Source organism: Dunckerocampus dactyliophorus, chromosome 21, assembly GCF_027744805.1.
Source record: "Dunckerocampus dactyliophorus isolate RoL2022-P2 chromosome 21, RoL_Ddac_1.1, whole genome shotgun sequence".
In the NCBI taxonomy this organism is placed as follows: Eukaryota; Metazoa; Chordata; class Actinopteri; order Syngnathiformes; family Syngnathidae; genus Dunckerocampus; species Dunckerocampus dactyliophorus.
This window is the reverse complement of record NC_072839.1, coordinates 2,571,000-2,597,743: the sequence shown is the minus strand read 5'-3', so window position 1 is coordinate 2,597,743 and position 26,744 is coordinate 2,571,000. Positions and strand designations below refer to the sequence as shown.

Here is a 26,744-nt window from a genome sequence, read left to right as displayed (position 1 = left end):
GACACCAATGTAAGACAACACAATATTTTTTAAGCCGACATCAGAGCGAAGAAAAAAATCATTGTATTCTAGTATCCGTACAACCCTGTGTGGGCGAAGGGACAGGAGAAATCACGTTGGGGTCACCAAATGTGGAGATGTCACTGAAAAGGGACATTCAAAAGGCCCCTCTCCCCTTCTCTTCTTCACCATTTTGCTCTTTTTCAGGTACTGGCGCTACAATGAGGAAATGAGGACCATGGACCCCGGCTACCCCAAACCCATCACCGTGTGGAGAGGTGTGCCCGAATCGCCACAGGGGGCCTTTGTGGATAAAGCCAATGGTATGATTTGTCCTCCCCGATACTCTCATTTGGCAGCGGCGGTGCTGTTCATGTGCCAGCCGGTATTGATTTCCGCTGGTCACCGGTTCACACGACAGGAGGTAAAGCAGGGAGGCATCGATTTGAAATTCGCCCCAGTTATTTACCGACGTGTTGTAGCAGGCGGCACGTCTTCCAGGTCGACGTAGACCAGGGGTGTCCAAACTTTTTCCAGTGAGGGCCACATACTGAAAAACAAAAGAATGCAAGGGCCACTTTGATATTTTGTAGTTGTAGATATGCTAAGAAGTTTTATATATTAAAAAAAATGCATCTCAGCTGGGTGACATTGGTGAATATATCATATAATACTTCAACTTTCAAAAGTTTTGTTTGTTATTCTCCTTAAATTGTGACTTTTTTCTTGTTAAAATACGCTTTTTTTCTTAGTATTGCGACTTTGTTCTCGTAAAATGACAGCCCTTTTTTCCACTTCTGCTGTTGTTTCTTTTACATTTTTTATTTGTTTCTTGTTAATTCTTTTCTCGTCATTTTTGACTTTATTCCCACAATATTTTGTTCTAATAACATTCCAACTTTTTCCACAGCTTCATTTTCCAAAAAATGACAACTTTCTTTGTTGTTTTGTTTTCTCATATTCTTGCGACTTAAAAAAAATAAGTATTTTCTTTAATATTTCAACTTTATGCTACTAAAATGATGTGATTTTTCCTCGTAATATTACGTTATTCTCGTAAAATTACAACTTTTTTCTCTTCATATTTTTACTTTAGTCTTGTAAAAATGACTGCAAATTACTACTTTGGACCGGTGTTGCACATGCTGGAAATATTGTCCGATTCATGACTCTTTTTTTTTTTGTTGTTGTTGTTGTTTTTTGTTAGATTTCAACTTTTTTCTTCCTTCCTTTTTCTAAAATTACTTCAAATGTTTCCATTTTTGCTGTTGTTGAAAACAAATAATAATAATAATAAAGCAAATGGTCCCCAGGCCGCACTTTGGACACCCCTGATGACGCCCAATAGAACGTACTTGAATAGATGGGGGGTGTTTTTCCCCAACCAGTCCATCAGCACGCGGGAGGAGCGGTAGAACAAGACCCCCACTGTGTGCGTATTCCACTTTAAACCGCTTGGCCTGGATGGCGGGCAGACGGGATGTGTAACTTTCAAAGACGAGAAAACCTTTCCTCACGGAGCCAGGTGGGCTCGGGCCCGCTTTTGGCAGCACCTGGGTCGGAAAAAGCAGGCCAGGTGGCGCCGAACGCTCGGGCCATCTGCGCCGAACATCGCCTGCCAGATTCATCGTCCCGATACTTCAGGCGGGGTGTGCGTCAACGTGAGCGTGCAAGCTTGGGGCGACTGTGGGCGTGGGCGCTCACGTTCATCACCTTCATTTCCACGCATGTCGACCTGCTGGTTTTATTTAGGAATTCATTTTTGAGGCAGGTTGTTGTCGAGTCACATGATCATAGCATCGACCCAGATAACAGCGCATCATTTAGCATGCATCCGTGCTGCCTGTGTGTGTGTGTGTGTGTGTGTGTGAGGCAACACATTTCAGATTAGGGCGCCCCAGAGCGATGTTGTCCTGGCAGGAACCCACCATAGCGCCACCTGTCTCACCTCTCAACCCAGCACCTTTTTCCTATTCACACTGCATGTTTGTGTCTTTCCATCATTTGAACGTGAGAAGCTCACAGGTTATATTTGCCAGTAAATGGCTGGGGGAGGGTGGGGGGGGGGGGGGCATCGTTTAGGATAAAGACTCTCAGCGACAACAAAGCTGGTAAAGCGGTGGAACATAGGAACTTTGTACTGGAATAAAATCTTAATAATGACGTATTTATGAGAATAAACGACGTTTACAGCCAACTCCAATGTGGTCGGCCCTCGACGGTCACGTCCGATAACCACCACTTTTCACCATGGAAAGCAATAGAAAGACTCCAAAATAATCCCAAAAGTCTAAATAAGGACATTGAATTGATGCAGGTGCTGCTTCGTATGAAGAATAGTCAGCAGATGAGAGTTTGTAAGCAGAGAGACAAAAATGACCAATTTTTGCTCTAATAATGTTAAAAACTGGGCGTGAACAGGTTTTCCAGCACTCGGAATGTCTTAAAGTGAATGTTTGTTTACAAGTGAGCTCGGGGAAGTTACGACAAGCCGTTCACATATTTTCAGTGTTATCGGTATGATGTCATAATTGCGGGTCCGATCATTTTCATGCACCCCTAATTTATATGCGTGTAGTGTGCAGATTTGACCCAAATTGTTGCAATATTACGTGTTCATGATGAGTACACGTCAGGCCTTGACGATGATCACAATCCTCCTCTATTTGCTCGTTTACACCGCAAATAAACTACAAACTACCCGTAGTAATGAGCGCCAAGTCACGCAGCAGCAAGTACTTTTTTGCCCTCCTCGTTCCTGGCGAGATGGGACCTACTTGACTTTCATATCCGGCGCAATCTATTTACCTTTAGAGTATTTCCCTCCTCATTTTCCCTGAAAACAGCAGGCATGAATAATAAACAGCCAGCCCACTTTTACACGGGATGTATTTTAAGGGGCAGTTCAACATGGCGGAACATACGACATCGTCGCCACAACTCGATGTCCTGAAGTCAAAGCTTCTTCATATTGAAAGGCGTGGAAATGAATATATGTGCACGGAAAGGAAATGTTTTATCTTCGCTCAACATTTGCATTGCTGTCTTGGCAAATAATCCCGCGGAGGGACAAGTGTTTCCAAGTGAATTCTTCCTCCAGGGGGGTTGGAATCAAACGGTGACGCTGACTCGTTGTGACTTTCTTGTTTGCGTGACACCAAGACAATTGCCCACTCCTTCGCTGGTTTAAAAAAAAAAAAAAAACGCAGAAGCTTCTTTTCTGGATGGCATTTATGGTGCTATGCTGTTGCGTTAGCGCTGGGATTTGACTCTCTTTTTTTTTTTTCTTTTTTTTTAATGAGCCTTTATAATTAATCTCCAGAGACAACGCAGCTTAACAACTTCCTTTGCTAACAAGTGCAAAGTCACACACAGTTCACTTTTTTTTATAAAACTCTTTCAATATTTAAGCTACTTGACCTCAAAGCTACCACTATTTTTATCAATTCATATTATATTTATTTTAGTCTACTTTTATCAGCATTTTTAATGAGGGCAATTGCACTACCTCACCAAAGTACATTGAAACCTCAGTTAGCGTCCACCCTGGTTAGCATATTTTTCAATTTACGCTAAAACTTTTGCCTGTGCTCGCTTGAATTTCCCGGTTAGCGTCCAAAAGAGCGCACGTTTTGTGGCGTTATTAATACGCTGCATGAGTCCAACTTTGTAACATATTTATTTATCATAAAACGTCCCTGTGAGCACGGAAACCAGAATCTCATCCCCGTCTTTGTCAACAAACGTCTTCAGTCAAGTTACAAGCAACCCTAAATGGTCATTTTTCCCTTTCATACGTCATTTGTATGCATTTAGAATTGTTTTCTGCGTGTAAAACTATCATTGTAAAACTCTAAAAACATGTTTGGTGCGAACATTTTAACTGTCAACAGTGTTAGCTAGCAAAGAACTACAGAGTCAACCGCCGATGACATCACAGACGGGCGATGTGGCCAACTTTCTGTTCCAGTTGCCATTTTGTTAGCAATCTAAGAATGCTAACAGGATGGTTTGTGATGAAAAAAAATGAAGGCTATAGTTGGACTTACACATGTATTAATAATATGACAAGACGCGCGCCAAATAGTGCGCTAACCGGAAAATGTACGCAAACCGGCTGTCCCAGCTGTCCCAGCTGTCCCTTGACTCCTGATCTCCTTCTCCTTCCTTAGGTTTCACCTACTTTTACAAGGGGAAGGAGTACTGGAAGTTCAACAACCAGTTCCTGCGAGTGGAGCCAGGCTACCCGCGCTCCATCCTCAAGGACTTCATGGGCTGTGACCTGACGCCGGCGGACCCGGGGCGGCCGCCCTCCGACGACGGCGGCACGGACGTGGTGATCGAGCTGGACAACGAGGGCAACACGGTGAAGGCGGTGGCCATCGTCATCCCGTGCGTGCTGGCGCTGTGCCTGCTGGTGCTGGTCTACACCGTGGTGCAGTTCAAGAGGAAGGGCACGCCGCGCCACATACTTTACTGCAAACGCTCCATGCAGGAATGGGTGTGACCGCCACGCCGCCCGATGGCTTTCTCAGCGGACGTCTTAAGCCACGCCCTCTCAAACGGCCTGACAATCGGCCCCTAACGCGCCCCTAAGGCGTGACCTCGGGACAAGTTGACTGCTGAGTCGGCCTTCTTCGCTAACGGGGGGAGCAGAGGAACACTTTGAAGGAACGACCTTCAGGAAGAAAAAAAACACTTGAGGTCGTTTTCCTTTTGTATCTTTTTGCCGGACAGCTCTTAATCAGCGGGAGGACTCGGAGCGAGACGCTCTTCCCACAGGCAAGTCGTTGTCATCCGTCATATCAGGTGTTTGGGGGCGGGGATCTATTTTCTGATTCCTCACGTCACAGGGGTGTCCAAAGTGCAGCCCGGAGGCCCTATTCGGTCCGCACTTCCTTTTTTACTGGCCATGAATAGATAGAGGAATAATTATAATGATATACTGTAGATTGCAGTCAAATCTGTTTATGTCGACGCCCCTAGGACTGGCTGACTGGCGTCGACATAAGCGGTTGTCAACCTAAAACTAGCCATCGCTTGCACATTTATTTATCCGTCCACTTTATTTCTGCTGACTATTTGAATAGTTTCCTAAGTGCTGCACAGTATTATAAATAAATAAATATTCAAGCTAATCAAATGTATTTTATTGAAATATTATTTAAAAAAATATGTATATTATATCTAATTATTTAAATCAATAAATACAATCAATTTAATTGAAAATGTCCAATTCGGCTGCAATACATTAAAAAGTCAATAAAAGTAGTACAAAATATTATTGTGTAAATAATCATAAATAAAAGTAAATAAAAACACTCAAATAAATACAAACAAATCAATAAAAGACACACGAGGACAAAGTTTTCATACGTGCAAAAGTTAAAAAACTTTACGAGGTGCATTGCGGTGGTTGCTTAGACATAAGCGGGTTGTCAACATAAGCGGGTTTCAATGTTTTTAATACTTATTTAATTTAATTAATGTCATTATTTTTTTATTGTAATTTTTAAAAAATGTCATTTTTTTTACTAATTAATAAAAAAATATTCAATTAAATTGTCAAAATTTGTTTGTCGACATAAGCTTTTTTTATTTGAAAAATGAATACAATTAACTTAATAATTAATGCCGTTAACGTAAATTAAGTGATATTTATTTCAGTATTACAATAACTTGCTTTGTCATCGACTTAAGCGAGTTGTCAGCGTAAGCCGGTTCCACTGTTTTGGTTACTTATTCAATTAACGTAATTATTTTTTCCAATTGAGTGAATTTGAAAAATGAATGACCATGTAATAATTCATTTTTAAGAATTAATTTCTCAAATAATTTGATTTAATGAATAAATATTAATTTCAATAGTACGCTAATTTGCTTTGTTGTCATTGACATAAGCAAGTTGTCGACATAAGCGGGTTCCACATTGTTTTTTTTCACTTAATTAAATATTTTTAAAATGTTTAAAAATCATACAATTAACGTAAAATGTCATTTTTAGTAATGAAAGTAATTTTCATAATTAATTACATGAAATGAATGAATATTCCAGTAAATAGCTGAGTCAGCTGTATCACAGATGTGCTGCATAACTCAGATGGCGACGTTTTAGCTGAGCATAGACTGACCCGCATTGGACAGGTTCGGATCGGTTCTCGGTGAGTGAAGTTTGGACACCCCTGGTCTACAGCTACAAAAAAACACGATGATCACACTTTCATTCCACTTTTTTCCCCCTCATTTGCCTCCTTTTAATTAGAAAAGAAATCCTCACTTGTTCCCTTTAAAATGTTAACAAAACCAAATAAAATCTCTCCAAAGAGGATCACCTTTTATTTTGGAATCCACGGCTCCTTCCCTGGTCTGGATCCACGAGCGGGAGCTCCGACTGTTGTGGCAGTCTGTTTCTGTGAGACACAGTGGCCAAAACCTTCTGCAATATTCAAAACTCGCCTTAATTATACGTACTTGTGCTTGGTTTTGCTGTATTGTTGTTTGTGTGTGTGTGTGTGTGTGTGTGTGTGTGTGTGTTTTTTTTCTATACTGCTCTTGTTTGTTTTATTGGAGGCAGCTTTAAAAAGCTTCTTGTGGATTTTATTACCCAGGATTCTCAGCACTGGCTTGCTGAGCCAGGTAGTCATGTTGTTATTACGCGTCGGAGGGTTCTGGAGTCAAGCCACTATTTTGTGTTTTATATTTGTTGCTGTTCAAGTTGATCATTTCTCTTTGGTTCGACACTGAGTGTGCACCCAAAAGGCATTCTCTGTGGTATTTTGTCAATGGACGGATCTGTTTTCTACTTCTACTGCCTTGTTTTGAGCACTCGCGCATCTCAGAATGCTGTCTTCTTTCTGGCCCAAAAAGTGGAGATCAGTGCCTGTGTCATCAGCCTGCATGCAAGCTTTCACAACCACGCGCATCTTCTCAATGCAGCTCCCAAACAACAAGGAGGACTGTTTTCCCTTTTTTTTACATGTTTTATTTTTATTTTATTGCACCCCCAGCCTCCAGGTAATGCTCCATCCAACACAACACCAAGGATCAACAAATACTGGGAGGTCTTTTGCTTTTTCATGTCCTCTCTGAATGTCTGTTTTTCATGACAGTTTGGCACAAACGGAACATCTCGCAGTCGTGGAAGACTTTTAGGACAACGGAGCAAAATGTCCTGACAGAATGAATAAATTGATCAATACATGATTAAGAGCTGCCTTCAAACGGTCTCTTCATCATTTTTTTTGGGGGGGGGGAGGCTTCAACAATGCAGTCCATGTTTAAAGTAGGACTGCAACCACGTCATTGACAAGCAATTCAAAGGCCGACTGTTACTTTCAAGGGTGTCGTGGTTACCAGGTCTTCATTGCCTCGTGTGTACGTACGTTACAATTTCATGTTTAGAGGTAAAAAATTAAGCGTAAATCCCCGGGAGGGGTCTCGGGAACGCCCCACAAATAATGAAACATTTGCTCCAAAATTACAAATAGTCACAATAGTCATTTGTGCTGGTATGTGGCATAAAAATGATCGATTGTGCTTTTTTTTTTGGTTACTAAGCTTATTGCAGATGTCAGCCTAACTTCACCCAGCCCCTATTTGCTCCAAAATTAACCATAAAGTCGTAATTGTTTGTGCTGTAAAAACGATCATGTGTGCTGTTTTTGTTATTAAGGTTACTGCAAATGTCAGCCTACGTTCACCCAGCCCCTCATTTCCTCCAAAATGAAACAAAGATAGTCACAATCGTTTGTGCTATATAATTAATTGTGCTTTTTTTGTTATTAAGCTTATTAAAAATGCCAGCCTACGTTCACCCAGCCCCTCATTTCCTCCAAAATGAAACAAAAATAGTCACAATTGTTTGTGCCGGTGTGTGGCGTAAAAATGGTCGATTGTTCCTTTTTTAGTCATCAAGCTTATGACAAATGTCAACCTTGCTTCACCCAGCCCCTATTTGCTCCAAAATCGCAATCATTTGTGCTGGTTTGTGCTATATAAATGATTGATTGTGCTTTTTTAGTTATTAAGCTTATTCCAAATGTCAACCTAAGTTTACCCAGCCCCCCATTTGCTCCAAATTCAACCAAAAATAGTCACAATCGTTTGTGCTAGAAAAATGATTGATTGAGCTTTTTTAGTTAAGCTTCCGGCAAATTCAGTTACATAAATTCAGTGTCTAAAAAAAGCTTTGGTAATGGAGCAAAAAAATTTACCTTCGTAACTCAAAACTCCACCAAAATAGTCACTATCATTTGTGCCAGGTTTCTGCTGGTCTGTGCCGTAAAAGTGATCGATTGTGCCGCTACTCTTTGAGTTATTCAAGATTGTGTCCGATGATGGCGTCACCCGAGCCCTCAAATACCCCAAATGAAACCAAAATAGTCCCATTTTTTACTGCAGAGTTTGTGCTGGTTTGTGCCGTAAAAATGATGGGTTGTGCTTTTGTGGTTTGAACAAGATTCCAGGATTTCTCCAGCGATGATGGCGGCACTCATACATAACGCACATGCCTGGAACCGCCGCTGCGATGTTGCGATTGCGCTAATTCTAATCCACATCCTCACTTCCTTGTTTACATTGACAGAAATGTCAGTTGGTGATGATAATCTCTCATGGTCTCTTTGGTTTGCTTTTATCCGCTCCATGTGAGCGGTACCATGTGGCCCATGTCTAAAACCGCCACTGCCCGGTGCTATTTTAGTCTCCTCCTCCTCCTGCTGCTGCTGTCATTGGCTCAAAAAGTGAGTGATTAGAACAGGAAGTGAAGGAATACATTTTCGTTTAACCCAAGCCCTCACGGCGCCCTGCTTAATGGCCCCCTCTTAGGTTAAGGACCATTTCTCCTGCTGGTGCTTATTAGCACAGCTCAGAGCTGTGATGAAGGTTAGCTGAGGTCAAGCCTTGGCCTGGAAGAAAAAACAAAGGAGCAAATATACAACGAGGGGAGATAAATGGTTGTTTACGTGCGCGCCGTCAGTGGCTAGGAAGCTGCTAGATCATCCTTCGCGTGGCATTGGGGCACGTTTTCTGGGGGGGTTTTCCCACCATGCAGAAAAATTGTGGTCTACTTTGACACATTTTGTAGATTAAAGACACAAAATCTCATTAAAGATACGCAAAGTGACTCTCAGCTGGTGGCTCGCAGACAGCTGAAAGAATGACATTAAAATTGTTGGACTTTTTTTTTTTAAGTAAAATAGAATTTTGTGGTCATTTTTAGTGCAATTTTGATTGATGTTGAAGTAAAATTGCTATTTTTAATGCTATTTTCATATTTAATTTTAATTTATGCATCTTTTCAACTAAAATATAATTTTTTGGTCTTTTTTCATGCAATTTTGATTAGTTTTATTTATGCATATTTCAAAGTTAAACAGAATTTTGTCACCTTTTCTGTGCAATTTTTATATTTCAATATAATTTATGCATATTTTGAAGTAAAATTTTTGTGGTCTTAGTGCAATTTTAATATTTAATTTTCAACTAAAACAGAAATATTAGGTCTTTTTTGGTACAGCTTTGATATTTAATTTGAATTAATGCATATTTTCTACTGAAATGGAATTTTGTGGTCTTTCTTTTGTGCAATTTTGATATTTAATTTTACATATTATATATATTTTCTTTTGAATATATATATATATATATATATATATATATATATATATATATATATATATATATGCAGTATATATATAAAATTTAAAATAAAATCCCCCCCCAACATATAATAAAAAAATAAAAATAAAATAAATATTTTTTATAATAAAAAAAAAATAAAAAGAAAGCCCCTCTTTTTCAAGGTCCAATTTTAAAAAATAATAATATTTTCAACACAAGTGAAACAACAACTAGTAGATTTTTACCTCACTTTCCTGGCCTTGAAGGCTGCGGTCACACTTATGGTTGGGTACTCTTGTATGCCGCTCTTTAAAAGTATATTTTAGAGGCTTTTTGTGAAATCTGAGCTGGTAAAAACAGCATATTGTTAAAAAAATGTTGAAGATTTGAGTTTCGTCACCTAATAAGCATAAGCGCAGGCTGCCCAACATTATTATTACTTCATTTTTCCCCCCCAAAAGCAGGTCTCGATAAAGAGCAGTCATCCTTTATTCGTGTCAATACGACATAAGCAGTCTCTTTCTTTATGGAGCATTTCTCCTGCATGTGAATGTCCTCAGCAGTGCCTTTTTTGTCCTCTTATTAAACGTTTTTGAAAGGCTTGCACGCGCACTCGTCTTGCGTCAGTGGGTGATAAACGTATTCTGACGGGGACATGAGAGAATTCTCACGCAGGGCTTGATGATACAGAGCATTGTTTCGTCTCTTGTGTGGAGATATTGCCTGGTGATTGTCACTTTATGGAGTGTGACAGATGAAAGGCGTCTTCCAATCTCCTCCGGTTACGTCTTCATGGCACGTAATAGGCCATCTTTGTATTCCTGCAGCCGTGATGCACCTTAGAACAACCTGCAGAGTGAAGCACTACACTTTGCGTGGTGAGTGATACTGGGTGCACCAATGTAATAGTGTCTTCTAATGTGCTGCTTTCGGGTTATTCATTCATTTGGTGCAAAAATCTGCTTGGAATAACACACCAGTGCGTATAAAAACATACCAGGGGTGGCTGGTACATTCCAGACAAAGAATTTCTGCACTAACAGTATTAGATTTTTTTTTTATTCCAATTGCTGACACTTTGTTTACCCTTCCTGCCATGTTTGGACTGAAAGCTTTCCTGCCGCGCCGTTATGTGCGCTTTGTTCACACCAGCAGTGGTCTGGCCCTGATGAATGCAGACGGAAAGCAAGGAGCGCTTTAACACACAACAGAACAAAAAGTTCTTTGGCTCCTGGCAAAGATGTTTTGACAGTCTACAATCAGGATGATGAAGCCGGAGGTGTAATGATTTATTTTACTTACGTGGATGAATTGAAATGAATTGAAATGTTCAACTCCAAACGGACCGTCATCATCACGTTTCCTAACGCTGACGGGAACTTTACTTTAGATGTACACGTTTAACAGAAACCACATCAATGTTTTATTTGATCAGCGCTAGCAACATGAACAAACAAAATAAAATCAAAATTGCATGATTTATGGCACGTTATGACTGCCCGGAGTCTTGTTTTGGAAGTGGTCATTGCCAAACATCGAGTCAACAACATCTTCAACGCCATTGTGGAAGGTTTTGGATAGTTCTGTGATGGCCTGGCTGTTTGTCTGCACGGCAGTTGGCTTGTTTTCTCTTTTTAAAGCCTTACTTCCTGTTTTGATGCTCTTATTTTGGTAGTTCTTTCTGCTTTGCCTGCTTTGTGTCTCGCACCTGTTGCTAATTTGAATTTTCCTTCTATTTAGTTCAGGTGCGTTGCCCTTAGTTCGCCGTTGCATTGTTCGTTGTAGCTCGCCAATTGGTTCCTGCTTTCTGCATCCTGGGGTCGTCGCCACAACGCCACAAGCCAAGATGTGACAAGTTCCTTTTGACTTTAATCCAAAATGATGGAACAGCGAACTTCTCCCTGCACACAACGCATAAGCTGTTTGGCCACATAGGCGGTTAAAATAAAATAAAATAAAATGAAATACATCTTCTACCAATTATCCGGGGTCAGGTCACGGGGACAGCAGCCTAAGCAGGCTTCCCATTCACCAGGCACTTCGACCAGCTCCTCCTGGCGGATCCCGAGGCGTTCCCAGGCCAGTTGCGAGACATAGTCTCTCCAACGTGTCCTGGGTCTTCCTCGAGGCCTCCTTCCAGTCAGACGTGCCCTGAACGCTTCCCCAGGGAGGCATCCTGACCAGATGCCCGAGCCACCTCATCTGCATCCTCCAAGATTCTATGCCATGTTTGTCACCTTATCTCTAAGGGAGGTCCCAGCCCTGCCTTTCGGCTCAGCTCCCTTTTCACCGCAACGGGCCAATGAAGAGTCCGCATCACTGCAGACGCCGCACCAACGAGCCTGTCGATCTCGTGCTTCATCCTTCCCTCACTCGTGAACTAGACGCCGAGGTACTTAAACACCTTCATTTATTTTATTTTCTTGTATTTTTTTCATTAAAGAATTATAAAATGTGTAATATTTATTATTATAAAATAAATGATTAAAAAAATATTTCAAAAAATTTACTTTATTAATGTAATTTTAATGTACAACATCAGAATGGACGAAGTCAATTTGGTCAGTTTTATATAAGCCACACATTGACATAATAAAAAGAAGTGTTAAGTGAACGCTACAGTATATCCTAATTGTATTTATAAACAAGTATGGGTCAAAACACGGCACATTTTATGAGTTATTCTCAAGGATTTTTTATTTAAAAGCCAAACTTTTTCTGTATTGTCTCAGGTGAAAGCGGTTTAAAGGTGCACGTAAGCCTTCAAAAAAAAAAAAAAAAAAAAAGCTTTTTGTGGCGAGCTCAAGGTTGAAATAATGGGAGGCCCCCCACCCAAAGGTAAATACCACACTCTTTAGGAAGTGTAAAAAATGTGGTGGCTCAGCGGTTCGCAGTAAAAACACAAACCAGCTGACTTTTACAGTCACTCCCACCAAATTATCCTAAGAGCCCTTGTGGACTTTGGGAGTTTTTTTCTCTGTAAAGGGTGAAAAGTTCATATTTAGGCAGGGTGGTGCCGAGACAAACACCCCCAGGAGGATTCTAGTATGTCTGAGCTCAAGGTGAAGATGCTGGGGGCTCAAATTCCCCAAAATCACAGCTTTTACTCAAAATATACCAAAGTATTGGGACACATTGCAACTTTATGAGGTTGAAAAGGGTGTTTTAAGAACAGGATGCAGTGAAGGCCGTGTAGAAGGTCACCGGTGAGGACGCAGATAGCATCTCTCCTCTGCAGGCCGCAGCCCCTGATGGCCAGCTTTTACCTTCCTGTGTCTCTGTGGGCTTCTCACGAGAGAAGCAAACACATTATCCACTCCGACTGCCATCTCAACGGGAGGAAGGAGCAGAAGGCGAGAAGGAGGTAATGATCCGCAGTGTCCGGGTCAAATTAGCTCCATGAATCACAACCATTGATTGTTGTTTAGCACCAAAGCCTTGTCTTTCTCTCTCACTTCAGTTATGGCCACGTTATGGTTAAGAAAATATTCTTGTTTGGACAATTAATACCACCAATGTCTTCTTGTAAACAGAATTTATTTTATTATTTATTATTTTTATATATTTTTTTATCATGTGTTTTAAATGTCACCTCATTTTCTAAATAATCATTACAAAAATATAATATTTTATACTATATTAATATTACTAATTAATATGATCATATGTTAATATTATTCCAATAAATCACTTTTTTTCTACACAATAAATGACGGTTAGAAACCGGAAGTGGAGGGGTAATTAGGTTAACGTGATACACCTGTGCGTCCAGCGAGGACGCCACAACAGAAAAGGGAATACCAGCAGGTATTTTTGGACACTATAACAAACTTGTAAAGTAACTCTGCAACACACAGTAAGCTGAGTCAAAAAGTCAATGTTGCATATTGTTTTACGACCGTTCCATGGCGTACTTTGGGAAGAAATACACCGATTTCCCTTGGATGTGCTTGGACGCTGTTACCTGCCTGGATTTGAATCTTGCTACAGTAAAGGTACGGCTCTTGGCTCTTTTTCTAATGTCTCCATGCTTTGCATCTGTATTTTATGGTTTAATTCAAGCCAATCGCTCTGAGAAATATTGACAATGATTTGCTTTTGAGCTCACTTGCTCTCATTGTTGACTTGCGCGTGTGGATCTTCACCCACCCGGGATAGGGTTATAAAACAAGCGCACCCTCTTCCCTTCGTTACTTCGTTTTCCTCGCTTGCGTTTCTCTTCATATCTCCCAACAATAACCAATCTTTTTTTTTTTTTAAACAAAAACACAAACCTGAGGATCACGTAGCTTAGAAGACGTTCTCATCCCTTTTTTGATTGATTGCTTACCTTTTTTGCAGTTCTATTTTCTATTAAAGAATTAAAGTATTTCCAGATTATATATAAACTCAGCACAGAAGCCGAGGCTGTTGATCCTTCGCCGAGGTGGATGCATCTTAGAGCGTGGGAACATCAGAGGAACCAAAAAAAATAAATAAATGTTTATTTTTTCCTGGCCTGATTTCGCAGCTTCCTGTTCCACTGATAATGTTTTATCAGCAGGAGACATTGGACACCATTTTTTGTTTTTTTTGAAGGGCTGCAGCAACAAATCTGCTATATCAACACAACCCAGACAGTCTAGCTTCTTTTACGCTTTGTCGATGGCTTCTGTGAGTGCATTTCCAGCAGTGTGGAGAGGCTCTACTTTATTTTGGTTGTACGATATCGTGGAGATGAACATCTGGTCTAGACAATCTGCTTCCTGAGCTCATGGCAATCATAACTATATAAGTTGATTTTTCTTTTTCTTAGGTAATAGGATGGGAATGGCTTCTTCATCGTTATTGTGAAAGGTTGTGGATGATGCCTTTTAACTTTCATCCAGAATGACAGAACAACAAACTTTTTGCCGCATTGGTGTGCGTGGAAGTGACACAACCATATTTTCAGTTGAATTTTCCTTTCTTGTCTCCATTATTTATAAATAATTGAAAATTATTTTAAAAAAGTTCCAGGGAAGCGTGTCATGGTAATGTCTCACCGCTCCTGACGCCATCGCGCTCCCCAGAACAGATGTGGCAGCAAGTTCTTCATAAACTGCCGTAGCCAAAATTCTTGCTCTCTTCTCTCTCTAAGAACATATTGACTCCCGTTGCACAAAATCCTTTTAAGGAGAGGGCACACTGCAGCAATCTTCATTTCCGTAAACGTCGTGATTTCGCACATGCAAGTACCACAAACAAAAGCGGGAATCATACCCTTCTGTGTGAAGATAGCCTTTGTGCTAGGGCCCGTTCAATGCTGCTTGCTACTTTAAGCAAGGTCCACAAGGGACAAATATCGCCCCCCCCCAATGGTGGTTAAATTCTGTAAAGGATGGGTACGTCCATCGGGAGACCTCACCCAAAATGCAGCTTGAGAAAACCCAAGACACATTTCTGTTATTACTTTACTACTCCTTGTCAGTTGATAGCATGTTAGCATTCACATGCACTTTCTAGTTTTTCCTTCCTTGTCCCATTCAAGCAAAACACGCTACTGTCATGAGCAGGTGGTGACAGGTTTGCGTCTCGGCGGAATGTGTAAAAGGCAGGAAGCGGGCGGTCAGGAGGGGGGGAGTTAAGTCGTATGACAGCGGGCCGGCCCCGTGAGAACAAGCCAAAGCTCCATGAAGTCGTCAACTTGACGTGAATGTCTTTTTACGCGGCGTGGCCTTGTAAAGCAAAGAGCATGTTGTGTGTGTGTGTGTGTGTGTGTGATCGTAAAGGAAGTGACGACGGGCAATGAAGCGTACGTCCACATGCCTCCTCACAGGATGTGTGGTCAGTGGCCTGCATGGCCTGTGTGCTGTTGTGCTGCGGTGTAGTGCTAGAAACATCTGTCAGTATGTGCGAGTACACAACCACAGCCAGACAACCAATACTAATCATTTTTTTTAAGTGTTGGCATTGGATCTCTTCTACTCCTGAACCGCTGCACACAAAAGGATGAAAATTGGTGAATACATGCACCCCTACTGTGTTGCCTGTGCTATTAGCTTTCTGACAAATACACCACTTGGTGGTGCTATTATTGAAGTTTGACCCCCAGGAAATTTCTCACATAGCTGAATGCGCTCACCATAACTTACGGGCGTTGTGCCGACCCGCCATAAAATTTGGTACGCACCTTTTAGGGGAATGGCAAGCACTTGTGTAAAATTTGAACCAGATCGGTCAAAAACATGGCCGCCATCAAGCAAAATGTCTTCACATAGGCAGGGGCGACACTTGCCGACTAAATTAGCCGTAAATCACTGACCGTTGCAGTGGTGTCCAAAGTGCGCCACGGGAGCCACTTGTAGCTTGTGGCTTTTTATTAGCCTGCAGCACGTTCTAAAAATTAACAAGAAAACAAAAAACAGCAAAAATGTAATTGTATTGTATTGTATTGTACTTTATTAATCCCACAGCAGGGAGATTCACTTGTGACAGCAGCAAGCAAGATACGCAAGTAAAGAATACATAGTGACTTCAACATGGTTCAGGTCGGTATGAAGGACCTGCGGAACCTCTCCTTCTTACACCGTGGGTGTAACAGTCTGCTGCTGAAGGAGCTGCTAAGTAAATGCAGTAATTTTCCAAGAATAAAGTCAAAATATTAACAGAAGTAATAATTTTATGAGAATAACGTAAGGTGGAAAGATGTCATTTTAGTAGCATAAAGTTGAAATATGAGAAAGTTGTAATTTTTTTAATATTAGGTTGCAAAAAAAGTTATTAGTACTAAGAATAAAGTAAAAATGTGAAAAAAGTAAAAATGTTGCAGTTTCAAGAGCATAAACTTAATATTATGAAGAAAAATGCCATTTTAGTTGCATAGAGTTGAAATGTTAAAGAAAAAACAAAAATTTTAAGTCATGTTACAAATGAAATACAATATAAAAAAATATAATTTTTGGAAAATTAGGTTCTGAAAAAAGTGATATATGAATAAAGCCAAAATATTGGGGAAGTAAAGTCCATTAGGAAAACTTTGAGGGTATCTTGCGTTAGATGCATGCTAGCATGTATTCCAAAGCATTTTCACCACAACCCATAGGGGGCGCCACAAATGCCTTTTTTGTGCAAAATTGGACAGTGAAAGCTGCAAATAAGCTCATAAAAGGAAAGTCAAAAGCAGAATGAAATCATGGACTTGGACACTTGAAACGTCTGATTGTAGCCACTAAAACATGACATAATGGCGTTTTGATTATTGGTGATTCATAGTCTGCAAGCATGTTTAGCAGCAAGCCTTTTTGGAGAGGAAATGTTAACATGTCCAAAACCAATCCTGCATGAGTCACTTCTGCCTGCTAAAAGTCAGCCTGAGCAGACGCTCTATATTTATAGGAAGTGGCCGCGTTAATGCTGTCATTCCCTGACAGTCCCCCCCCCCCCCCCCCCCCCCGCCCCCCCAACAATCCCACTCCTCCCTTTTTCCAACCAAGTCATTATAAAAGTGGATTATACGCGACAGCGGAATCTCATTCCCAAACCTCTCAGGAAGCGCAAGGCTGAAACATTTGGATTAAAAATATTCATGCAGTTCAAATATAAAACATACATTTTGCGCTTTCATGTGTAGCTCTTAGGCTTGTACTTATCAATAAATGACATGTATTTTCCCATGCAAGAACTTCACCTTGGACTAAACCTGTACGTGTATACTTAAAGTTGCACTTTTTTTCCATAGTTTGGCTGGTCCTGCAACGTATATATCCAAATCAATGTAACTTAGCTTAATGTGCTGCCTTTTTAAGTTAAAGTGGGGGTGGTGGTTGGCTTTTGGGTGACACCAAGTGGCCTCAATCATTCATTGAGTTGAGCTTGTGACGCAGTTTGGCACACAGATTGAATGATGGAGCACACTGGGCACTTTTTGTTACACAATACTTCCTATAGACTGTCTGTAAGTAATGTGCAACTATAATTGCATGATACCTGTGCCAGTTGACAAATGTGCAACTTTAGACAGCAGTGTTGTTTACTTAAGACACTGATAATGTCTACCTTGGTGATAGTAGCTGCTGCATCAGCCACTGCCTAACTAAATACACGTATGATTTTCAGTCTATTTTAATTCATTTACAAATGCAAAAGTGACGTTTTGCTGTTCAAATATGACAGTCTGATGCTTTTTCTACACAACGGGATGCATCCTGGTGTCCTGCCATGCGTTACGTTTCTTCTGAGGGAACATTGAGTCAGCCCGCACCTTTTTTATTGGCCTGCTGAACATTCTTAAAATACAATTTAGCAAGAAAACCAAAAAACCCAGCAAAAATAGAAAAATCAGCAATTTTTCTCGAGTACAGACAAAATATTAAGAGAAAAAAGTTGTGATCTAATGAGTGAAAAGTCATAATTTACAAGACTAATGTAATATTATGAGGAAAATTGTCATTTTAGAAGTATAAATATTACATTTTTTTAAAAAATCTATTATGACAGACAATGAATAAAGTTCTGATTTTTGAAAAATTAGGTTGAAGAAAATTTTAAAGAAAGTTGAGAAAAGTAAAACAGCAGAAATGAGGGGGGTTGGGGGGGGGAAGCTGTAAATTTACAAGAATAAATAAAGTTGTATTCTCACAAGTAAAAAGGTTGCAATTTATAAGAATAAACATGTAATTTTATGAGGAAAAATAGTGCCATTTTAGTAGCATATAGTAATGAAATATTAATGAAAAAGATGTCGTAAAACAAAATGCAGCCCGGGGGCTATTTGCGGTCTTTTTTTATTGCCGCATCGCACATTCTAAAAATATAATTGTACGGGGGGAGAAACAACAAAAATGAGAAAAATCAGCTGTAATTTCACAAGAATATAGTCAAATATTAAAGAGAAAAAAAGTTGCAACTTTACAAGAATAAACTCGTAATACTATGTGGGGGGAAAATGCCATTTTAGCAGCATAGAGTTGAAATATTACTTAATATTAAAAAAAATATATATATAGTTTATTTAATGTTGTAATTTTTAGAAATTTGGGTTGAGGACAGTCCTATTATAGGAATAAAGTCAAAGTATTAAGGGAATAAAGTCATAATGTTCTGAAAAGAGTCTAGTGTGACTTGCATACCGTATATTTTTTCCTCTTTGTGGTGCATTTTTTTTGACTGATGCTTTACTGGAAAACAGCAACACGCCGTTATTTTTAACGTCATTACTGCCAGCACTGAAATCAATAATGGTGCACAACAACATTAACACAACACCTTGATTAATCCTCATTATGGAGCACTCGTGAGGCAGAGTGAACAGAAGCGCACTCTCGCCCAGAGTGTGAATTATTAAAGCGTTGGAGGAACGGGAGCATGGAAGTGAACATGCTGTTCAGGGATGGAATTATACCTTCTTGTTATGCAAGACCTTTTAAGATGGATGCCGTGGCTTTAGAAAGAAGGTCAGTATATTGTGATTATTTCTGACAGCTCATCTTCCCTACAACATTTAATGAGGATAATGTTTGCCATGTGACGCTTGTGTTGACAGCGGCAGCGCTAAGAGACTTTCAGGAGGTTTGAAGTGAAGTCAAAATGGCCTTCCTGCGAGGAGTCGGTGCTGACTGGCACTTAGATGCTGCTTCCTCTTCCACTGTTCATCACACTAATTAAACTGACTGGGGAACAAAAGCCAACTTAGTATCCTTAATTGCTTTTGACGCAATGCGTAGATCGTCACAGATAGCGATAGTAAGCATTAGTGCAATTTTTAATTAGCCTCTTTCATATGGAGGTGATTTTGATGAAGGGACGGAGGTAACGTGGCGTTTTTTTATGGGTTTTTTTTTTTTTTTTTGGTGAGCCGCTCAGGGGAGCGCTCGAGAGAAAGAATGGCCTGATTTTGATGGAGACGCTTTCATTATTGCCACACCGAGCAAAGCTGCAATTAAAAATGGTGGAGGATAAAACACATTTCTCTTCTGCGGAATGAATCGCAGCGCAGTGATTCATCATAAAACGTTTTTTGTTTTGTTTCAATTTCTACAAAGTGACATACAATTTTAGCTGGTAGTTTTTAAAATCACGTCTGAAAGAGTCTTTGTTGCCAAAGTGAATGGAGATGAAGCTCTTCTGGAGATTACAGGATCACAGACAAAACCCATGTCGGAAATTAAGGCAATAATCCATTCCAACGACAGACTGTCCCATTCATAAAACATTCCCCCCCCACCAGAATCTTACTTAAAGTCTTTCTTTTTACATTTTTAATGATTATACTTCTAATTCAGGGGTGTCCAAAGTGTGGACCGGGTGCCATTGGCCATTTTATTGGCCCATGTCACATTCTACAAATATATAATTTACAAGAAAACTCATAAAAACAGGAAACATTGAAAAATCAGCAGTAATTCTCCAAGATTGTTGTAAAAGTTTGTAATTTTACGAGAATAACGTAATATGAGGAAAAATAACATTAGTAGCGTCCATCCATTTTCTATGCCGCTTCTCCTCTTTAGGGTCACGGGGGCATGCTGGAGCCTATCCCAGCTGACTTCGGGCGACAGGTGGGGTACACCCTGGACTGGTGGCCAGCCAATCACAGGGCACATATAGACAAACAACCATACACTCACATTCATACCTATGGACAATTTAGAGTCGCCAATGAAGCTAACATGCATGTTTTTGGGAATGTGGGAGGAAACCGGAGTACCCGCAGAAAAGCATAAAGTTGTGAAAAATTAAAGAGACTTTGTTTTTAAAAGTTGTAATGAGAAACAAAATGGAATTTTTGGGAAAATGAGGTTGCGGGAAAAAGTTTTAATGTTACAAGAATAAAGTAAAAATATTCTGGGAATAAATTCATAATTTACAAGAAGAAAGATTAAATAAGTTGGGGGGAGGGGGGGGAGCAGAAACGTGTGGGGGGGGGGGGGACACCTGTAATTTTACAAGAATAAAGAAATATTAAGAGAAAAAAAATTATTCTACTGAGAAAACATAATTTTACGAGCATAAACTCGTAATATGAGGGGGAAAATATGATTTTAGTATTAGTAGTTGAAATAATAAATATGCGTAAAGTTGAGAAACAAAAAAAAATTGTTTTGGAAAATTAGGTTGGGGCCAAAGTTATGAGTATAATGTCAAAATATTCAAAGTAAATTTACGAAGATCATTTGAGAAGGAAGATGAAATGGTTCAAAAATGGAAAAAGCGTAGTTTATACGCATATGCTTTTCACCTGAAAATAACCACAAAGCTGAGGTGCAGTTTTTTTTCTTGATATATATTCATTCATTCATATTCCAAAGTGTAGCTTGCATGCTTTGATTTTTCATTGTCTGTACACGCCTGCTCTAACTCCATGGGTTATATGATGATGATGATGATGTTGATATTATACTCACTGCTATCTCATTCTGTGTTTTTGAATGCTATGTGATGCTACTGATCATTTTGTTGAAACCACAACAGCTTTTTTTATGTGTGGAATTTGACACCATTGAGTGTTAGTTACACTTTCGCCACTTTCTTCACTGTCGCAGGTTTTCAAAAATATATTAAAGGTGTTTTGTAGTTGAATACAGCATATTAGTAAAACAAATGCATATTTAAGCAAATTTTACATATTTCTGGCCTAAATGAGGCATTTTTGAGCATAAAAATGGCTAAAGTAAATGACAAATATAAGGCATTCAGAAGACTTCTTCAAAGATGATGTGAGGATATGTAGTATTCTACACTGGTCACTAGGTGTCAGTAATGTGACACACAAGCACCAGACTTGACCGCTGGAACAACAGACTTTTATTGCAGGTTTGAATTTTCTCAAACATTTTCTGACTTCAGTGACGATTTGGGGTGCATGAGAGAGTAGAATCCCGACGTGCTCATTGATGTACAAGTACATTGTACAACACAGCAGCAACAGAACCAGTGTTGTAATGGCAATAATGAGCAGCCTGCTGACTTCAAACAGCAGTACAAGTGTAACGTGCAGAGTCCCGAGAAGCAGTATTAATACTACGGTGAGTATCTGTATTTTAAAGCGCATGCAGAGATAAAGCTGCTGGATGCTGACTAGTCATGATAAAATTGTGCTGTTACTCATTTTTGGGTCAGTAACACATGAATGAATTTCATTAAAAACCCAAATTCTCGTAAAAACTGATTTAATTACTGAAAGTTTAGACAAATACATGAAGTATTTGACAATAAGTCACTCAACTCGAACAGAATTTCGTAATGTGACCTACTTCACTGTCACTCCCTGATGGATTCCAGCAATCCTATTCAAGTCCTGCCGGCAGCATTCTCATGCAACCTAAAGACAATCTTATTGCAACTTTGGGAAGTCCTTTTTGGGAATGCCGTGTTCCCACAAGACAAGTACCAGCCGACCCATTTCAACTGCACACGTATGTCCTCGCTGGAGTGATGCAGTCTCCGTTTGAACTACCCCAACATCGTCAAAGCAGTCGCGTCTTCATTTCCATCGCATTGTAAGGAAAGTATACTTTTCCCTCACAGAGGCCCCCCCCCACAAGGTCCTAAGAACACCACGTCCTATCCCACAGGGGGAGGAAGCATCTATTTTAGTCCCTCTTGTTAAATGATGCAGCATGCCCTAAAAATGAAAGCCCGCCTTGAGTGCTAGTAACCACGACATCAGATACACCACCTAATCAATTATCCATCTATTTCAACTCTTTGTAAATTGTCTTCAGTTAATTTTGACTTTATTCCATAATAATTTGACTTCATAACATTGTAACTTTTTCTGCAGTCAATTTCCAAAAATTACAACTTTATTCATTTTTTTCTTAACATTTTAGTAGCATAAAGTTAAAACATTATTTTTCATATTACATTATTCTCAAAACCACTTTCTTTGTATTTTGACTTTGTTCTTGTAAGATTACTGTAAAATTTCACACAAGATGAAGTATTTGTTTACGAGTTTATGGTTACGCCACATTGACATTTTTCCCATTATCCCCTGAATATTCTCCCCAAATTGATCAAATCCAGAATATTTCGACTAGAGCTTCAAAAAGAATGTATTCGTCATTTGTGAATTTATTTTCAAAAATTGCAGGCTGTCTGTAAGTAATGTGCAAACTTCAGTACTGATTGGCCTCAGTGGTTCAGATTCAGTCATTAGCATAATGCATAGCTGACGCTAAGCTCCATAAGATGGATGACGCACACTTCCTCCACGCACGTGCGTGCAGTGACAGACAGCTGGCATTCTCCCGTCCCGCCTCCTGTCCAGCCTCGCCCACCAGGTCAACCACAATCTAAATTTCAATTAAAGTGGAAAATGTGTTCGATGGAAACGGAATGAATGTTGATGCATCAGGTTTCAGCAGCTGGAAAAATAAAATAAAATAAAAGCATTTGGGCAATTATTTCATTATCACAAATCCTGCTGACTGTGGGCTGAGGTCGCATCCCTGGCCGAGATTAGCGGCAACCAATTATTAGAACAATTAGAAACCAGACAGCAGCGCCGGAAGCGTGTGGCCTGCAGAGGGAGGAGGCGGTGGGACTGAATGTCAACTTAAAGAGCCTTATTAGAACGCTGAGGGTGAAGAGAAGATGAGGACAGAGGAGGTTTGAGGGGTGTGTTCAGTGTAGTTCACAGGTTACAGCCTGCAATTATTGCTCCAAACTGCTCCATGCAAACTCTTTGGGCCTTAGAAAAGTTTACTGAAACGCTAGGATGATGAATCCTGCTATAACACCCGTTGGAAAGCAATAAAATGATACCAAGAGCAGGAGGTGCACATTGTACTGCCGTTAAAGCTGCTGTACGTCACCGGCCCAAAAAATATAACACCCCCACCACCACCGCCGAGCATATGTTTACAGATGATGGTTTTAAAAGAACAAAGTACAAAAAATGTTTATTTTTCAGCGACCGACAGTTTTCAGTCATACTGTTCAAGAATAGCTAACAATAGTAGCTAAACTTTGTCAAAGTGCTATCATTAGCTGACAACAAACATAACTTGTGTGTTTATTGGGGCATAGTTTATGTGCTCAAAGCAGGAAGAGGGGATGTAACGCTTGCAGTTTGCTCCACAGTTGGCGCCCGTGACATACAGCAGCTTTAAATCACATTTTTATGTTTAATGTGCAGTCCAGCAGTTTTTCATGATAAAAGTATGACCATGGGTGTCCAAAGTGCGGCCCATGGGACATTTGCAGTTAAAAATTGTTTTTTAAAATATTTTGTAAGAATATAATTTAACAAAACAAAAACGGCAAAAACAGGAAAAAAATGGAAAAATCAGTAATTTTACAAGAACAAAGTCAAAATATTAAGGTGAAAAGTTGACTTTTTTTTGAGAATAACGTAATATTTTGATGAAAAATAAGAATTCACTAGCAAATTTGAAATATTAAAGAAAAAGATGACTTTGTTTAAAATATGAGAAAATAAAACGATCAATAAATTTGTAATTTTTGGAAAATTATGTTTCAGAAAAAGTTAAATGATATTAGAATAAAGTAAAAATATTATGGGAATAAAGCCATAATTACTAGGAGAAAGTTTACAGGAAAGTTGGGGGATGGGGGGAGAAACCCTAGTAATTTTACAAGAAAGTCAAAATACTAAAGTCATACTCTTAACAAAAACATTTCGAGAATAAACCTGTGATATGAGGAAAAATGTCATGTTAGTAGCATAGACTTGAAATATTTGAAGAAAAAAATGTAGTTTTAAGTCGTAATATGAGACAGACAAAACAAAATGGATTTCCCATAATATTTAATTGGATAATTAATTGTTTTGGCTCCAGGTAAGTGTCTAGTTTTGGGAAAGAAATATGCAATAGATCACTGGCTTCAAAGTTGGCTATTTCTGTGCTTTGATTTGGTAAGAGGGCATACAGTAAGTCATGCAATTACCTTGCTTTCCAGTCTTGTAACCGCTAATCTAGGCGAGGAAACTCACTGTGTGTGTGTGTGTGTGTGTGTGTGTGTCATCCCCAGCAAAGGACTTGGCTTCAGCGACACACACATGCTCTCCCGTTAATGTGTTTCAATTTAGCAACACAGCTAAAACACCATTAGTGTAAGCCTGCATCATCTGGAAGCTTTTTAGGGACAACATAATAACCGCACATGTGAAGAGGTCTTCCTCCCCGCTAATTGACGCCGCCGTGGAAGCGATTCCCAGTCGACACGTCCTCTGCTGGTTCTATGGTTGTATAAAGATAAGCACGCTCATAATCATGGGCGTCTAGGCGACGTGCTAACGTTTGCCACACTTGATGAGCTAATAGGGACATAATGAACAGGGGAGTTCTTTTCACATGAGGCAGAAAACCAAAAAATATGTCGCTGTGTATCATGCCAGGAAACGAGTACGGAAACGCAGTCTACCATTTTAAAATGCTATGATTGATGGAATATGGATGGATATGCTGTGGATACAATGCATGTACACATCATCCCCGAGTGGCCGTGATTGACCATGAGGAACATTATTACTGTATACTATTTTTCAGCAATATAAAGTAACTCAGGGGTCCCATGCTTGTGTATTCCAAGAGTGTTGGCCAAAGTCTTGCCTTGATGCTGGCATTTGGACAGTTTAAAAATGCTTTTAGTCATGCTGACTCTGTCGCTCCGCTTGGGCATCTCTGTGTGGAGTTTGCATGTTCTCCCGTGCGTGCGTGGGTTTTCTCCCGGTACTCCGGTTTCCTCCCACATTCCAAAAACATGCATTTTGGGTTAATTGGAGACTCTAAATTGTCCATAGGTATGAAGTGGTTGTTTCTGTACAGTACGTGCCCTGCGATTGGCTGGCGACCAGTCCAGGGTGTACCCGGCCTCTTGCCCAAAGTCAGCTGGGCTAGGCTCTAGCATACCCCTTGAACGCTAATGAGGATAAGCGGCATAGAAAATGGATGGATGGACAAGCACCAGACATAATCGGCAAAACAGGCTTTTATTGCAGGTTTGAATGATCTCACAGCTTTCCCTAACACGGGCTACTGTTGGGCTGTAACCCACGCCAAGCTAAAACTCAGCTCAACAACTCTGAACCCCCAACATCACTTTCTGGCCGCGCCACCGGAACACACTTACAGCAACACACACAAGTACGAGTCTTATTTCCTCTGAAGTCAACTATATTGGGTAACAGGAGCGTAAAGGTGACTATAGGGGTGTTATTTCATGTCTAGAGGGCTCTAATGTTAAACATATTTCAAAAGTCATAAACAGGTTTTCTATGCTCTAACTACGAAAATGTTTTATTTATAAATCCGGAATCCTACTTCACGGAAATTCACTGATCATGGTCTGGTCTGGAAACAATTAACTGCGATAAACGAGGGATTACTGTATTCTGTAACTCTAGCCAACAGAATAAATGTTATATATCACATGCAACAACATTAAGAGTGGGGGAGGACACGTACTGTATGTTAGCAAAACTAGCATAGCTACAATATGTGCTAACATTACACTCACGTTTTAACAGCAACATCGTGCTTGGTTCGAATGGAAAGCTGGCACACTGCTTTATTTTAAAATGTGTAGAGAAGCCTGTTTTTGTTACAATGCTGTCCGCTGCTATTTTGTTCAAGGCGCTTTCAGAAGGGAAACAAGTTGGTTGCTTTAGACGGACTAAATCAAGAGCGCCTCTACTAGTTGCAGCCACGTAGTGCTTTCCCTTGCGTCCCAGTTGTCTTGCAATCAGTGATCAACTAATTGCTGTTATGTCTGCCCATACTTAGACACATTAAAATAATCCATTGACAGAAGGCAGCCAACATTGTTCCTCTTCTGACGTTCTCCTGTTGCATTTTAATGAGCAGTCAAACTCCTCACCAGCCATGTCGCAGCACAGCGTTAGAAAATAATCACTTGGAGGCTAATGCTGCAGGTCGGCGAGCAATCAACTGCTGACTTCCTGGCTGTCACACTGAGTTGACCTTCAGAGGAAAGATCTGATCTGAAGATTTGTTGTTGATTTTTTTTTATGTGGGGTGGGTGTGGGGGGCATTACAATGCTGGAAATAACCCATCACAGGTATAGGGTTGTGGATTTTGTGTTGCTTTGTTTGTCTCTGAGAGTAGGGGTGGGCGATATTGCCAATTTTGGTATCGATCCGACACCGGCAAGCTTAGTGATAGGGATACTTTTT

At 40.0% G+C, this 26,744-nt stretch overlaps 2 protein-coding genes across 9 annotated transcripts in view; both read left to right on the top strand.

Annotated features, from left to right (window-relative positions):
* Positions 1–9,232, top strand: part of LOC129173989 (matrix metalloproteinase-16-like) — a 60,801-nt gene extending 51,569 nt beyond the window's left edge. For 2 of the 3 annotated variants that reach the window (XM_054765483.1, XM_054765481.1), the window contains 2 exons: positions 208–323; positions 4,173–9,232. In XM_054765483.1, coding sequence (XP_054621458.1) covers positions 208–323; positions 4,173–4,507 — 451 coding nt within the window. In that variant the 3' untranslated portion in view covers positions 4,508–9,232. The remainder of the gene's footprint in view (positions 1–207; positions 324–4,172) is intronic. The other variant, XM_054765482.1, reaches the window with a different exon arrangement.
* Positions 9,233–9,735: 503 nt separating this feature from the next.
* The window catches only part of LOC129174224 (cyclic nucleotide-gated cation channel beta-3), a 77,469-nt gene continuing 60,460 nt past the window's right edge, over positions 9,736–26,744 (top strand). For 4 of the 6 annotated variants that reach the window (XM_054765969.1, XM_054765971.1, XM_054765970.1 and 1 more), the window contains exon 1: positions 9,736–13,616. The gene's annotated coding sequence lies outside the window, so the exon portion shown is untranslated. The remainder of the gene's footprint in view (positions 13,617–26,744) is intronic. The other 2 variants (XM_054765973.1, XM_054765972.1) reach the window with 1 other exon arrangement.